Here is a 12,501-nt window from a genome sequence, read left to right on the forward strand (position 1 = left end):
TGTAAATGGCATCCTTACTCTTATACTCAGATTAAGCATACATGGGGGGTATAAATTCAAATTGAAGGATGGTTGCAGGATAAATGTGTAGAATTTTCTCTTCAGCTAGAGGGTGGTGGCTGATTGTTAGAACAGACTTCCATCTGTTGTGGAATTGGGTAGTTTTAATTGGAGGGGGTGGTTTTTTTTTTTTTTGCTGATGCTTTATAAGCTTGCTTTCTTGCATCATTTGTAACTATTAATACTATTTTTCACTAGTATAAAATGACTAACTTATTCACATAAGTAACAAGAATAAATATTAATGTATAATAATGTTTATTATATTTTATAATAAAATTAGTAATGTTTAATTTTTTTTTTTCTTGCAAGGATTCTCTGCAGTAGATGCTGGTCACATTTTTGTGAAGCTAATGGAACGTCTTGGACATAACAAGTTTTATGTCCAGGGAGGTGACTGGGGAAGTTTAATTGCAACTAGCATGTCCCAGTTCTATGCCGAAAGGTAATAACAGGCTGCTTAATCATACTAGTGAATAAATTATAGATTCTAAAGTACTATACACTACTTAATTTAGAAGATATTTTTAATAGGTAAATACTTTTAATTTGATTAGCTTAAAATTTGATATTGAAATGAAGGTAGTTGAATTTTGCAACATATGGTTTCCAATTATAAAATTCTGCTTTAATTTGATTCTGCTGTTGATTGGAGTTGCACGATTGCATTAGGAAGCAGCAATGTCATTCTAGATAGTTTAAAATGGCCCACTAGCCCTAGAGGAACAACCATGTTTCATTTTCTGCATGGCTTATGGGACATGAATTGCATCTTCCTTCCATTATTTCCTCTTTTTTTTTTTTATCTGAATCTGAAGAGTCCATTTAGTTTAAGCAAGTCATTACTGCTTTGCTTTTATAAAACTGTTCATTGCAAATAAAGTAGTCTGTTTTTGTTACATTGTGTTTCTTTTCTTTATGCATTCTTCATATACTATATGCTGTTTCCCCTCATTCCCCAGTATGTGAGATGGACAAGCAGTATTTTCATTTGTCTTTGTTGTGAATCTGTCACATTGTAAACTTGTATTTTCATTGTGGATATTGTTTTGATTATTTATTTCTCATATTCAAACAATAAGGACTTTTTTTATAAAGCTATGTGCCTGATTTGGCATATGGGCTCACTAATATCCAGCTTTTCAAGTTTAAATTTGTATTTTCATACAAATTTCACTGGAAGTTCAGTGACATTCTAAAAACTCCCCTTGCTTGGTAGCTGTCTCAGAATATAAAAATATAGATAATATAAATGTTAGCAATCATTAAGTAGTGTTTGTTTTTTTTTTAAATGGTGAACCATTGGCATGCAATTGCTTACAAATGGGCTAAAGAAATACATTTCCATTTGAACTCTAGCAGTCCTGAATCTGTCACTTAGCAAGTGACAAGGTAACTAAGCCAATATAATTGGTCAAGATCTACAAAGAATTGCACTTCTGACATTTCCCAAATGGTAGCAAGACAGTATTTCCTTAGCTGATGCTTACTTGAATGACTTCCTAGGTGAGAAGTTCCCTTAAATTCTTGAGAGTTAATTTTTTCATAAATGTGAATATAAGGAAATATCTAGTAAAGTAATTATGAATTAGAAGAACTCGATGTAAATTAAAATGCATTGACAAGCTTCCTCACGCTTGGTACCCTTTGCATACCATTTTTGTTTGTTAGTAACTTAACTTTTTTTTTTAATTGACATTTAAAAGTAAATTACTGAACTGTATTGATTAAATATTAATCAATGAATTGTTGATGAGGCTTCCATCCTGCAGTGGATTGATAATGGCCGCAGTTTACTTTTTTTTTTTAACCTGGGAATTTGATATATGATTAGCTTCTTCAAAACTGTCATGAAATTAGGTAGGAAAACTTCATTGAGTTCACTGGTAATCACTCTTTAAGTGAGGTGTAAATATCTAAGTGTGACTTGAGTGACAAAAATTTGGGGACCACTGAGTTAGGTAATGTATGCCCTGCATTATATTTCAGGCTTCCATTTATTGGTCTCATTATACAATTGTCTTATGACATGATGTTCATGTGATGGATAGTTGAGGTGGGATTTGAGAAACACTTCCTTTTTTAAGGAAGTGGGGAGGGTTTTATATGTATTGGCCGTTTAGACCATATTCTGCCACACACATACAGGTGCTCAAAGAAAGTGCATTGCCCCTTAAAATTGTAATTGTCATTCGAATAACGTAATATGGCTTATATGGCTGATGCAATTAATATTGCATCAGCCATATAAGCACTTTCAGCCATATAAGCATGCTCTCCAAGAGTTGCAGTCTTTTCTTGCTTGTCAGGATGGCGTGTTACGTACAGTTGATGCCACGAAGAAAGAGTACTATTGTTGTTTTACGTGAAGAAGGATGTTCTTCCCGTCATATTGCTTAGTGTTTTGTAATCAGTCGACAGAGTAGATTTCTTTCCAAACTCAAGAATACTGGTTCTGCTGATAAGAAAAAAGTCTATGCTGAAACAGTACCGCATCTTGAAGTGCTTATGCCTTAACAACCATAAAGCTCTTTTTTGTCTGAGCTGAAAAGCTCTTACAAAAGTAGCAAGTGCAGTAACAGTCAGAAGATGCCTCTTCAAAAATGAACTAAGCCCATCGTCCTAAGAAGCCTCTCCTCACACAAAAAATGAAAAAGGTCCGATTAATTTGATGTAAGGAACATGTCAAATGGACCCCTGAGCAGTGGAAGTCAGTTATTTTCTCAGATGAGAAGAAATTCAACCTGCATGTCTCTGATGGGAGACAAATGATTTGCTGTAGATGTGGTGAAGAATACCATCCAGACCGTATGGTGTCTACAGTGAAATTCCATACCAGCCAAATGGTATGGGAGTGCATTTCATTTCACCTGTAGTTTATAAAATGTTCTATAAATGCCAATGAATACTTGGCTATATTGGAAGGCAAGTTGTTCCAACTATTAGAGACCATTTCAACCTGCCAAGTAACTGCATCTTTTAGGACGACTCTGCTCCTTGTCATCAGGCAAAAAGTGTAAGTAGGCACTTCTGTAGTTACTTTAGCTTCATTTCTGCATTACAGTTCAACAGTAATGTTTACATTTTTTACAGGTGAAAAAATGGTTGGAAGAATAGTCCATTACAGCTGTTGCTGACTGGGCTAGCCGGGTGGGTAAAGTGCCTGCCTGGTAACCTAAAGGTCGCAGGTTCGAATCCCGCCTTGGGCTTGGATCAAAGTACTGCAAAAACCTTGGGAGGTGCATTATGGCCACAGAAGCTGATGCACCAACAACTACAAAAAAAAAAAAAAAAAAAAAAAAAAATACAGCTGTTAGCTGGCCAGGAAACATCCCAGCCAGATCTGAATTATATAGAGAACTGTTGGCATCGTGGGAATCTGCAGTTGCCAGAAAAAAACCAAAGACCCTTTGTGAACTTCAGGAAGCCATAATTGGGGTTTGGAACCACGTACTATCAGTTGATTATCTTTAGAAATTGATCTTGTCAATGCCTCGATGGTGTGCTGCTGTCATCAGGGCTAGAGGCGGTTCAACTAAATATTAGTTTGCACCTGGTGAACTTCATTTTGTTTTCCATTTTAAATGATAAACTGAAGCAAATTGAGGGCTTCTGATAACATTTCAGCCATAATTTTAGTGTTTACTACAATTGTTGTATAAAGGCTGCAAATGCTTATTTTGGAATATTTTGAGAGAACCTGTCAAATAGTACTTGGCTTTGCCTTAACTATTAATATCTTTTGTTTATATTTATATTTGTGATGTAGTCATTAATGTAACATACTGTTGCGAGAAAGGGTTAGAAATGTGAAATTCCTAGGTGATGCACTTTCTTTGAATGTGTATGTGTGTGTGTGTGTGTGTAAATTCATGTGTTCTGTGACCAATTTGCTTGTTTGCTGGATAAATTCTCAGCTTCCTGGAGGGGAAAATTATGCCCCACTAAGAAAAAGGCCCATAAATTTCTCTCATTGATGGTATTTGAACTTTGGTCTTTTCCACCCAATGTGGGAAGGATGGTGATTATATCAACTGTGCCACCTGTGAGGGTATGTGGAGGGGAGGAGGAGATGGTATACATGAGATATGTATTAACCTATAGACATAACTTTGTACTAAGGTCCTCTAGAATGGTTTTAAATAGGTCCTAAAATTTAGATTATTGCAGCTGTTCCAAATTTTCTTTGGAAAGGGAAGACTATGGAATCAAATTGGATGTAAAATCTCCCCACAGCTCAACAACATATACACTGACAATCTAGTGTTGATCCACCTTTTCTTTCTGGAGTAATGTCAGTAATGTCAATTCATTTAAATATGGACACAAGAGAAGGAAGAGTCAGTAGTTTCACAGAATTTTTTTTTAAAGTTTTCTTCATTTAATTATAGGATTTCTTTTTACTACTGCAGTGATAAGTTGCAGGTAATAAAACATTGATTAGGTGATTACAGTATGTGTATAATGTACTTTTCTTATCCTAGAGTCAGGACTCTGATCACTATTGTCTAAAAACACAAGAGATTTTGTAGTATAGTTATCTGAAATACTACAATGTTATTTAAATCACTTTATTAAATTTGTCATTTTCTGAATAAAATGGCACAAAATGATCTACTATACATGACAAAAATTTGGGGTGATAGTCTTTCTTCTTATCAAAAGCAGCCTGAGCATGACAAAAGCTTTCCCAGATTCAGGTGTTTCATATGCTAGTATAGAATCTGTATGGTGTGAGATAGTTGGAAGGAAAGGTATAATGAGTGGGAGTAATCTACAGGCCAGGATGTTGTGGAGATTATGTTAAGAGCTTCTACATGCAAATGGAATGTTACAAGTTAACATGAAGATTTATAAAGCATTTTGCTAGTAGAGATAAGGACATCATAATCCCATTATATAAGGTTAGACTGCACCTAAACAAAAAAAAAAAAACAGCTTCTTGAAAGGGTCCAAAGACCGGTATCTTGCCTAGTGAGATTGGCAAAAGGGTGTCCATATGAGGAAAGATAGACTTAATATGTGGGTTGCAGGGCTTGGAAACTAGGCACCTTAGAGGAGACTTAGATTGAGTTGTTTAAGGCTCTGAGGCAGAAGTAAAATGAATGATGATGAAATTTTTGTGGTTATAAATGATTCTAGAACTAGGGGCCATAAATTCAAGTTATGGGGGAGATGTTTTGACTGGATTGCAGGAAGTTGCATTTTAGCCAGAGTTATAAATTACTGGAATAAGTTACCTACATGGGTGGTAGAGGCTGACATCACCTATAATCGTTCTGCTATTCCATGGGTTGATGTATGAAGCCTTGCCACCATGCCCTGTCTGTGTACAGCGGTACCTTGGTTTGCGAGCATAATTCGTTCCGGAAACGTGCTCGTAATCCAAAGCACTCGTATATCAAAGCGAATTTCCCCATAAGAAATAATGGAAACCCACATGATTTGTTCCAAAACTCACAAATATTCATATACTGTAAAAATGATTAATACAAAATACATTTTTATATTTTTAAAAGCAATAGAATTTATTAATTATTGGGTAGGACGACTTTCACTGTCACTAACGGAATCACTACTATCTGTTGACTTTTTCTTTTTGTGTGACTTTAACAAGGACACTTGCTTTTGCCTCCTTTTGAGGATTTCACAGAAATATGACATTGCATTGTCGTTAAACAGATTCATCGCTCGCACTGCCACAGCCTTACTCGGGTGGTGCTTTTCTACAAAATTTTGCACTGTTTCCCACATTTTACACACCTCCCTAATCTCATTTGAAAAGAGGGATGTCTCCATTTTTTTCTCCTCCTCAGACGAGATCTCCTCCATAACCTCTTGCTCGCGATGCAGATCCATCAGTTTGTCGGTGGTAAACTCCTGGCCATGTTCCTCCACCAGCTCTTGAATGTCATCCTTATTCACCTCCAGTCCCATGGTCGTCCCCAAGGACACAATTTCATCGACAACTGGCAGCTCCTGTTCATGAGCAAACCCTTCAATGCAATCAGACCACAGTTTGCTCAAAGCAGAATTGAGGGTTCTCTTGGTGACCCCATCCCAGGCTTTATCGATGGTTTTGAGGCAGTTTACGATGTGGAAATGATTTTTCCAAAACTCTCGGAGGGTAAGGTTAGTTCCTTCGGTCACCTCGAAGCATCGCTGAAATAGCGCCTTGATGTAAAGCTTTTTAAAGTTCGAAATGACCTGCTGATCCATGGGCTGGAGTAGTGTTGGGAGGAAGGAACTGGACCTTAATGAATTAGAATTCTTCCAGTAAGTCGTTCTCAAGGTCTGGAGGATGAGCAGGAGCATTATCCATAACCAGCAAGACTTTGAGTGGCAGTTTTTTTCTAAAAGGTATTTCTTCACTGCAGGACAGAAGACCTCGTTGATCCACTCAATGAACAAGATACGAGTGACCCAAGCCTTGCTGTTGGACCTCCACATAACGGTTAACTGGCTCTTCTGCACCTTGCATTTCTTGAAGGCTCGTGGATTCTCAGAATGATACACGAGCAGGGGCTTGACTTTGAAATCACTGCTTGCATTAGCACACAGCAAGAGGGTGAGACGGTCTTTCATGGGCTTGTGACCGAGCGTTGCATTCTCTTCTGCTGTAATGTAGGTCCTCTTGGGCATCTTTTTCCAAAAAAGCCCCGTCTCATTGCAATTAAAAACTTGCTGTGGCAGGTAACACTCGGAAACCATGAGCTTCTGCAACTCGGCAATGAATGCCTCAGCTGCCTTAGCGTCCGAACTCGCAGCCTCTCCGTGCCTCACAACACTATGGATGCCACTTCTCCTCTTAAAAGTTATCAAACCATCCCCTGCTCGCCTTGAAGCCTTCGTTTTCTGTAGACGTACCTGGCTGTTTACTTAAGAGGTCGGCGTACAAGGCCTTTCCCTTCTCACAGATCAAGTTCTCGGTCACAGTATCACCCGCTAGTTGCTTCTCATTTATCCACACCAAAAGCAACTTTTCTACATCTTCCAGAATACGTGGCCGTTGCTTTGATATTCTCGTGACTCCTTTTGCTACATCTAGTCCCCTTAGTTCTTCTTTCTTCTTTAATATTGTGCAAATTGTTGATGTAGACTTCTTATAAAATCTTGCGATGGCGGCCACTTTCATACCTTGTTCGTGCTTCTCGATGATTTCCTTCTTAACTTCTCCCATAATCATCTCCTTCTCCTTACCGCCTTCCTTTTCAACCATTTTCTTCATTGGGGCCATTTTCGTAGTGCACAGTTAATAAATAACAGTCACTAAATTTGAACACAAAAAAAAAAATGCTTTACGCACATACACATGGTCACAACGCTAGCACGAATGTTCACTACAATGTTGACTGTATACGAATGAGGTATGCCGACTGAGACTGAGCATGTGAGACGATTAACCACAATCCCGAGCAGCACATGATCACGTGACGCTTGGCAGACAATTTTTAGGAAATAAAGCACAATTACAAAATGAGGAGGCACCCTTGATACACATAAACAAAGCTGCGCGTGTGTAGCAACTGAATAAACAACACCATAAATGCAGAGATACACTACTAACACCTCACATTTTCCTAAAGCACATTTCTAGGGGTTACTACCAAAAAACAATTTCCAGTTGCCTTTCTGCTAGTGGAATCTGTTATAAACTGGTAGTAAACTCTATCTAATTGCATTTGCGATAATATCGATAGCTGGAATTGTGTTGGTTTTTACGTTATTATGGTGAAATGTGTTTCCCCTTCACTGATATAAAAAAACAAATACATTTTCAGAATCTTCTCTTCATTCCTATAGTGTTGCATTCAGTTGGGGTGATTCTGCATTCGACTGCCATTTCTTGTAAACACAAAGGCGAATCGTGCATAAGCGAATTCGGTTCGTGTTATATAAGATATCGTTCCCCTATTTATAAATCGTGTATGATCGAATTCGTGTAGTGTAAACACATGTTATACGAGGACTGACTGTACTCGTATTGCAAGACCTCGCCTGTTTATCAAGTAAAAATTTATTAAAAATTTTTACTTGTCTTGCAAAACACTCGAGACCAAGTTACTCGCAATCCAAGGTACCACTGTACTTCTCTCCATTGTTGATTTCACTCCAATTTACTCCTCTCTTAATGACATTGGTCTTTATCATGTCCTGCCATCTCATTCTTGGTCTCCTCCTTGGTCTTTTGTCCCTTAATTGTAAATCAAACATTCTTCTTGGCAAACACCTCTCATTCATCCTCTTGACCACTTCAAAAAGGACCTTTCAATCCTATTCTGGAGTTTTTTCAACCTGAATTCTATCCCTAATCGCATCATTCCTGATTTTGTTGAGTCTTGTCTTTCCAGCTATGCTCCTCACAAATATCATTTCTGCCTCCTGAATTCTGCTTTCATCCTTTTTCCTCATAGTCCAAGTTTCAGATCAATGTCAGAATTGGTATGTACTAGGCCTGATATATAGCCTTCTTACACTTCAGTGGCATGTTCCAGATCAGATATTGTATGCCTATAGAAATTCCCACCACTTGTATCTTTCTACTTATTTCTTTGTCTATTACTCCAGTCTTTGTAAAGGTGCTTCCTAGATACTTGAAGTTAACCATTTTTAACTGTTTCCCTTCCATTGTAATGTATCAGTAAAGCTTTCCATCCCTCTTTAGACCCATTACTTCACTCTTCTCCTGACTGAAAACCAGTCCAAATTCATTGGCCATACTAGCCCATATATCAACTTGCCATTGCACTTGTTCCCTGCTCTCTCCCCATATGCAGGAGTCATCTGTGAAGAGCATGACTTTCATCTGGTCCTGTCCAAGTTGTTCCACCACTCTACATTGCACATCATTTATGACAACTGTAAACAGTAGTGGTGACAGGACTCCTCCTCTTGCCTCAAATCTGATGTTATTTCAAAGCTCTCCATCAACCCCACCACTGTTCTTACTTTGCTCACTGTATTGGTGCACATATTCTCAGTTCTCTCCACAAGATGTTCCTCTATCCCCAAGTTTCTTAATCTCCCACACTTTCTCTCTCGTTACAGCATCAAACACATTCTTTATATCCAAAAATGCCATCCATAATTCTGTGTTCATAACACTTTTCCATCAGTTGCCTGATGCAGAAAATTAGATCCACCTTTGATCTGCCAGGCCCAAAGCCATGCTGTTCCTCAGCCATCCTATTTTAAATCATTCCTCTTACCTTCCCCTCTAACACTCTCTTACATCTTACTCACATGTTATGTCAGTGTGATGTCTCTATAATTGGAATACTTCCCTGTTCCCCTTGAACAACGGGATGATCAAACCTTCTTTCCAGTTCTTCGACACCTGTCTCATCCCAGATCTTATGGAACAGTATGTTCACGCTATCCCTGCCTCACCTGTAGCTTTCAGCATTTCTCCATTTATCTCATCCATACCAGCAGACCTACCTGTCTTGATGTATTTCCATGTCTGCACTACATCATTCCAAGTCCAGTCTGTCTGCTCTCTCTCTGTATCTTTGCTTTCATCCCCTCTTTTATGACCAACCTGCCTTTGTCCCTTTTGCTGGCTCTCCTGCATGTTCAACAGATTTTCAAAATACTTCAATGTTCCTCTTATCTCTTCGTCCTTTGTTATTAGGTTCTCATTCTCATCCATCAAGTATTTGCTCTGTTCACCATTTCTTCTCCTTTTCCTCACCATATCTTACAGTGTCTTTTTATTACCATTGATACCTTGTTGTAGAGTTTCACTTTATTCTTCCAACCAGTCTTCTTTCCTCATTAACCTCTTGGCCTCTCTCTCTCTTCACTGTTTCATCTCTTTATTCTTGTCATTTCTGTTCTGAAAGTAGGTCCTGAATGCATTATTCTTGATTTTCATAGCCACTTGGTCTGCTGATGAGGCTAGTAGGAGCCAGACTTGTTCAAAGCCGCTAAGTGGATTTTTCTTATTTATTGATTTGAAATTGTTTTTTTTTTCAAACTTTTGATTTAAAATTAGTAGTATAGCATTATTTTGTGATTTTCAGATTAATCTGGCATATTTATTCTTTACTCTGCCTTGTAATTGCATAAAAGTATCTGTAAGGGTATCAAATCCACATGTTACAAGTTTTAGCCGCTTTATTGAATATTTTTTACATCAAACTATTTTCTGTAAGTAGCTTATAGACCTAGTAATGAACGTTAGTTTATTCTGAATTGAGACAGCGAGATGCAAAGAGTTCTTTACTTATGTAAACTCTAGAAGGAAGGGGATGAATCAGATTGGTCCACTTGATATCGATGGTTTAACTGTTGATGATCCTGCTCAGGTAGCTAACAAACTAAATGAATATTTTGCATCGGCATTCACACATGAGGAGTTATTCAGGGAGGGGAATGCCAGAGGTGTATTCAACTCTGGCAGTAAGCTAGAGAATCTTGTAATAACTGAGAGTAAAGTGGAGGAGAAATTGTTGAAGATAAACACAAGAAAGGCATCCGGGGGGAAAGGGATCTATCCAGTTATATTAAAGGAGGCAGCAAAGGAAGTAAGCAAACCCTTAGCCATAATTATGAGAGCTTCCTTGGACTCAGGGGAGGTACCCACAGACTGGAGATGTGCAAATGTGACCCCAATTCACAAAGGAGGATCAAAGGCTGACACAAGTAATTATAGACCTGTGAGTTTAACTTCTGTTCCAGGAAAATTAATAGACGCACTGGTTAAAGAAGCTCTGCAGGATAATCTAGACAAGACTTCAGTTATAGCTTGGACACAGCATGGTTTTGTTAAGGGGAAGTCTTGCCTGACCAATTTGATTGGATACTATGATGCAGTCACAAAAGAACCGGATGCAGGGAATAGCTTTGATATTATATACTTGGATCTTAGAAAGGCTTTTGATACTGTTGTACATGGAAGACTGCTGCACAAATTGGAGCAGTGTGGCATTGGAGGCAAATTGCTGCTATGGACAAAGGGGTGGTTGAGGGGGAGAAGACAGAGTGGTAATCAATGGACACTGCTCATCGTGGACTAATATTATTAGCGGAGTCCCTCAGGGTTCAGTGTTGGGTTCATTATCGTTTTCTGTATTTATAAATGATATTGATGATGGTATATCAAGCTTAATGTTCAAGTTTGCAGGGTTGTCAAGGGCACTACTGACACTATGCTGTTGCAACAAGATCTGGAAAGGTTGAGCAGATGGGCTGAGAGGTGGCAAATGAAGTTTAACATTGAAAATTGTAAAGTACTACATATGGGAAACAGCAAGCCCAGAGCAACGTATCAACTCTGTGGTACTACACTGACGGTGGTAGAGAATGAAAGGGACCTGGGGGTGGTTGTGCAGGCAGATATCAAGTTTTCTGAGCAGTGCAGATGGGCTGCAAGAGTAGCTCATGGTGTATTGTCAATGATATATAGGAATTTTTCTAGCAGGGATAAGGAGGTGATTATTCCCTTGTATAAGGCAATGGTCAGGCCACACCTAGAGTACTGTATACAGGTCTGGAGGCCTCATTTCAAGAAGAATGTAGAGCTGCTGGAATGAGTACAGAGAAGGGCAACAAGATTAGTGAATGGAACAAAGGGGTACTCTTACAAAGAAATTCTTAAGTTTTGCAAATTACAGTGTCTGGTGACTAGGCACCAGCGAGGTGATCTGATAGAGGTGTATAAAGCCTTGAATGGTTTGAGCATGCTCAATGCTGATGGGATTCTTCCTCTTTCTCAGAATAATCACCTGAGAGGGCATAAATTCAAATTGAGGAAAGATAGATGTGTGGAAACTTGCTTTTAGCCGGTGGGTGGGTGGGTGGTTGGTTGGTGGAACAGACTTCCATCCTTTGTCTTGGAAGTTGATAGTCTAAATAAGTTTAAGGCTCAGCTGGACAGGTATTTCGAACAAACAGAGGGGTGAAGTGGAAGTGGTTTTTTTTTTTTGGCTGATGCTTGCTTTCTTGCATCAAATGCCTCTGCTAATGCTATCATTCCACCATGGGGGTTTCTTTCCATCTCCTATTGCTTGTTCTTCCACAAACCTGCTCTGTCAGTCCTACTATATAATCTTTAAATGCTTTCCATTCTGATTCCACTCTGTTCACCACTGTCTTAGGTGCAACCTTCCTGAACATTGCCCCTTTTTCCTCTTCTTTCAACTTTCACACCCATAGTTTTCTCTTGTTATTTTGATCCTCTTCAATTTAGGGAGTCTTAAAACTCCAGGTAACCTGTGATCCCTACCCAAGGAGACACTAGGAATGAACTTGATGTCCACTAGTCTTCTTTATTGCTCTATATCCACAAGTATATAGTCAAGGAAGGATTCCTGTTGACTGTTCCAACTGTATCTTGTCACTTTGACTCTTTCTCTTCTTGAACCAGATGTTTCCTGTGACCAAGCTGCTCCATAAACAGAAATCCAACAGCCTGTCACCATCATTCCTTGGTCCCCA

At 38.6% G+C, this 12,501-nt stretch overlaps 1 protein-coding gene across 2 annotated transcripts in view; it reads left to right on the forward strand.

Annotated features, from left to right (window-relative positions):
* Positions 1-12,501, forward strand: part of LOC150084336 (epoxide hydrolase 1-like) — a 148,834-nt gene that overhangs the window by 122,017 nt on the left and 14,316 nt on the right. For both annotated transcript variants that reach the window (XM_090375978.1, XM_090375977.1), the window contains exon 5: positions 373-505. In XM_090375978.1, coding sequence (XP_090232104.1) covers positions 373-505 — 133 coding nt within the window. The remainder of the gene's footprint in view (positions 1-372; positions 506-12,501) is intronic.

This window comes from Mastigoproctus giganteus, chromosome 6 (assembly GCF_048544385.1).
Source record: "Mastigoproctus giganteus isolate SK-2022 chromosome 6, ASM4854438v1, whole genome shotgun sequence".
NCBI classification, from domain to species: Eukaryota; Metazoa; Arthropoda; class Arachnida; order Uropygi; family Thelyphonidae; genus Mastigoproctus; species Mastigoproctus giganteus.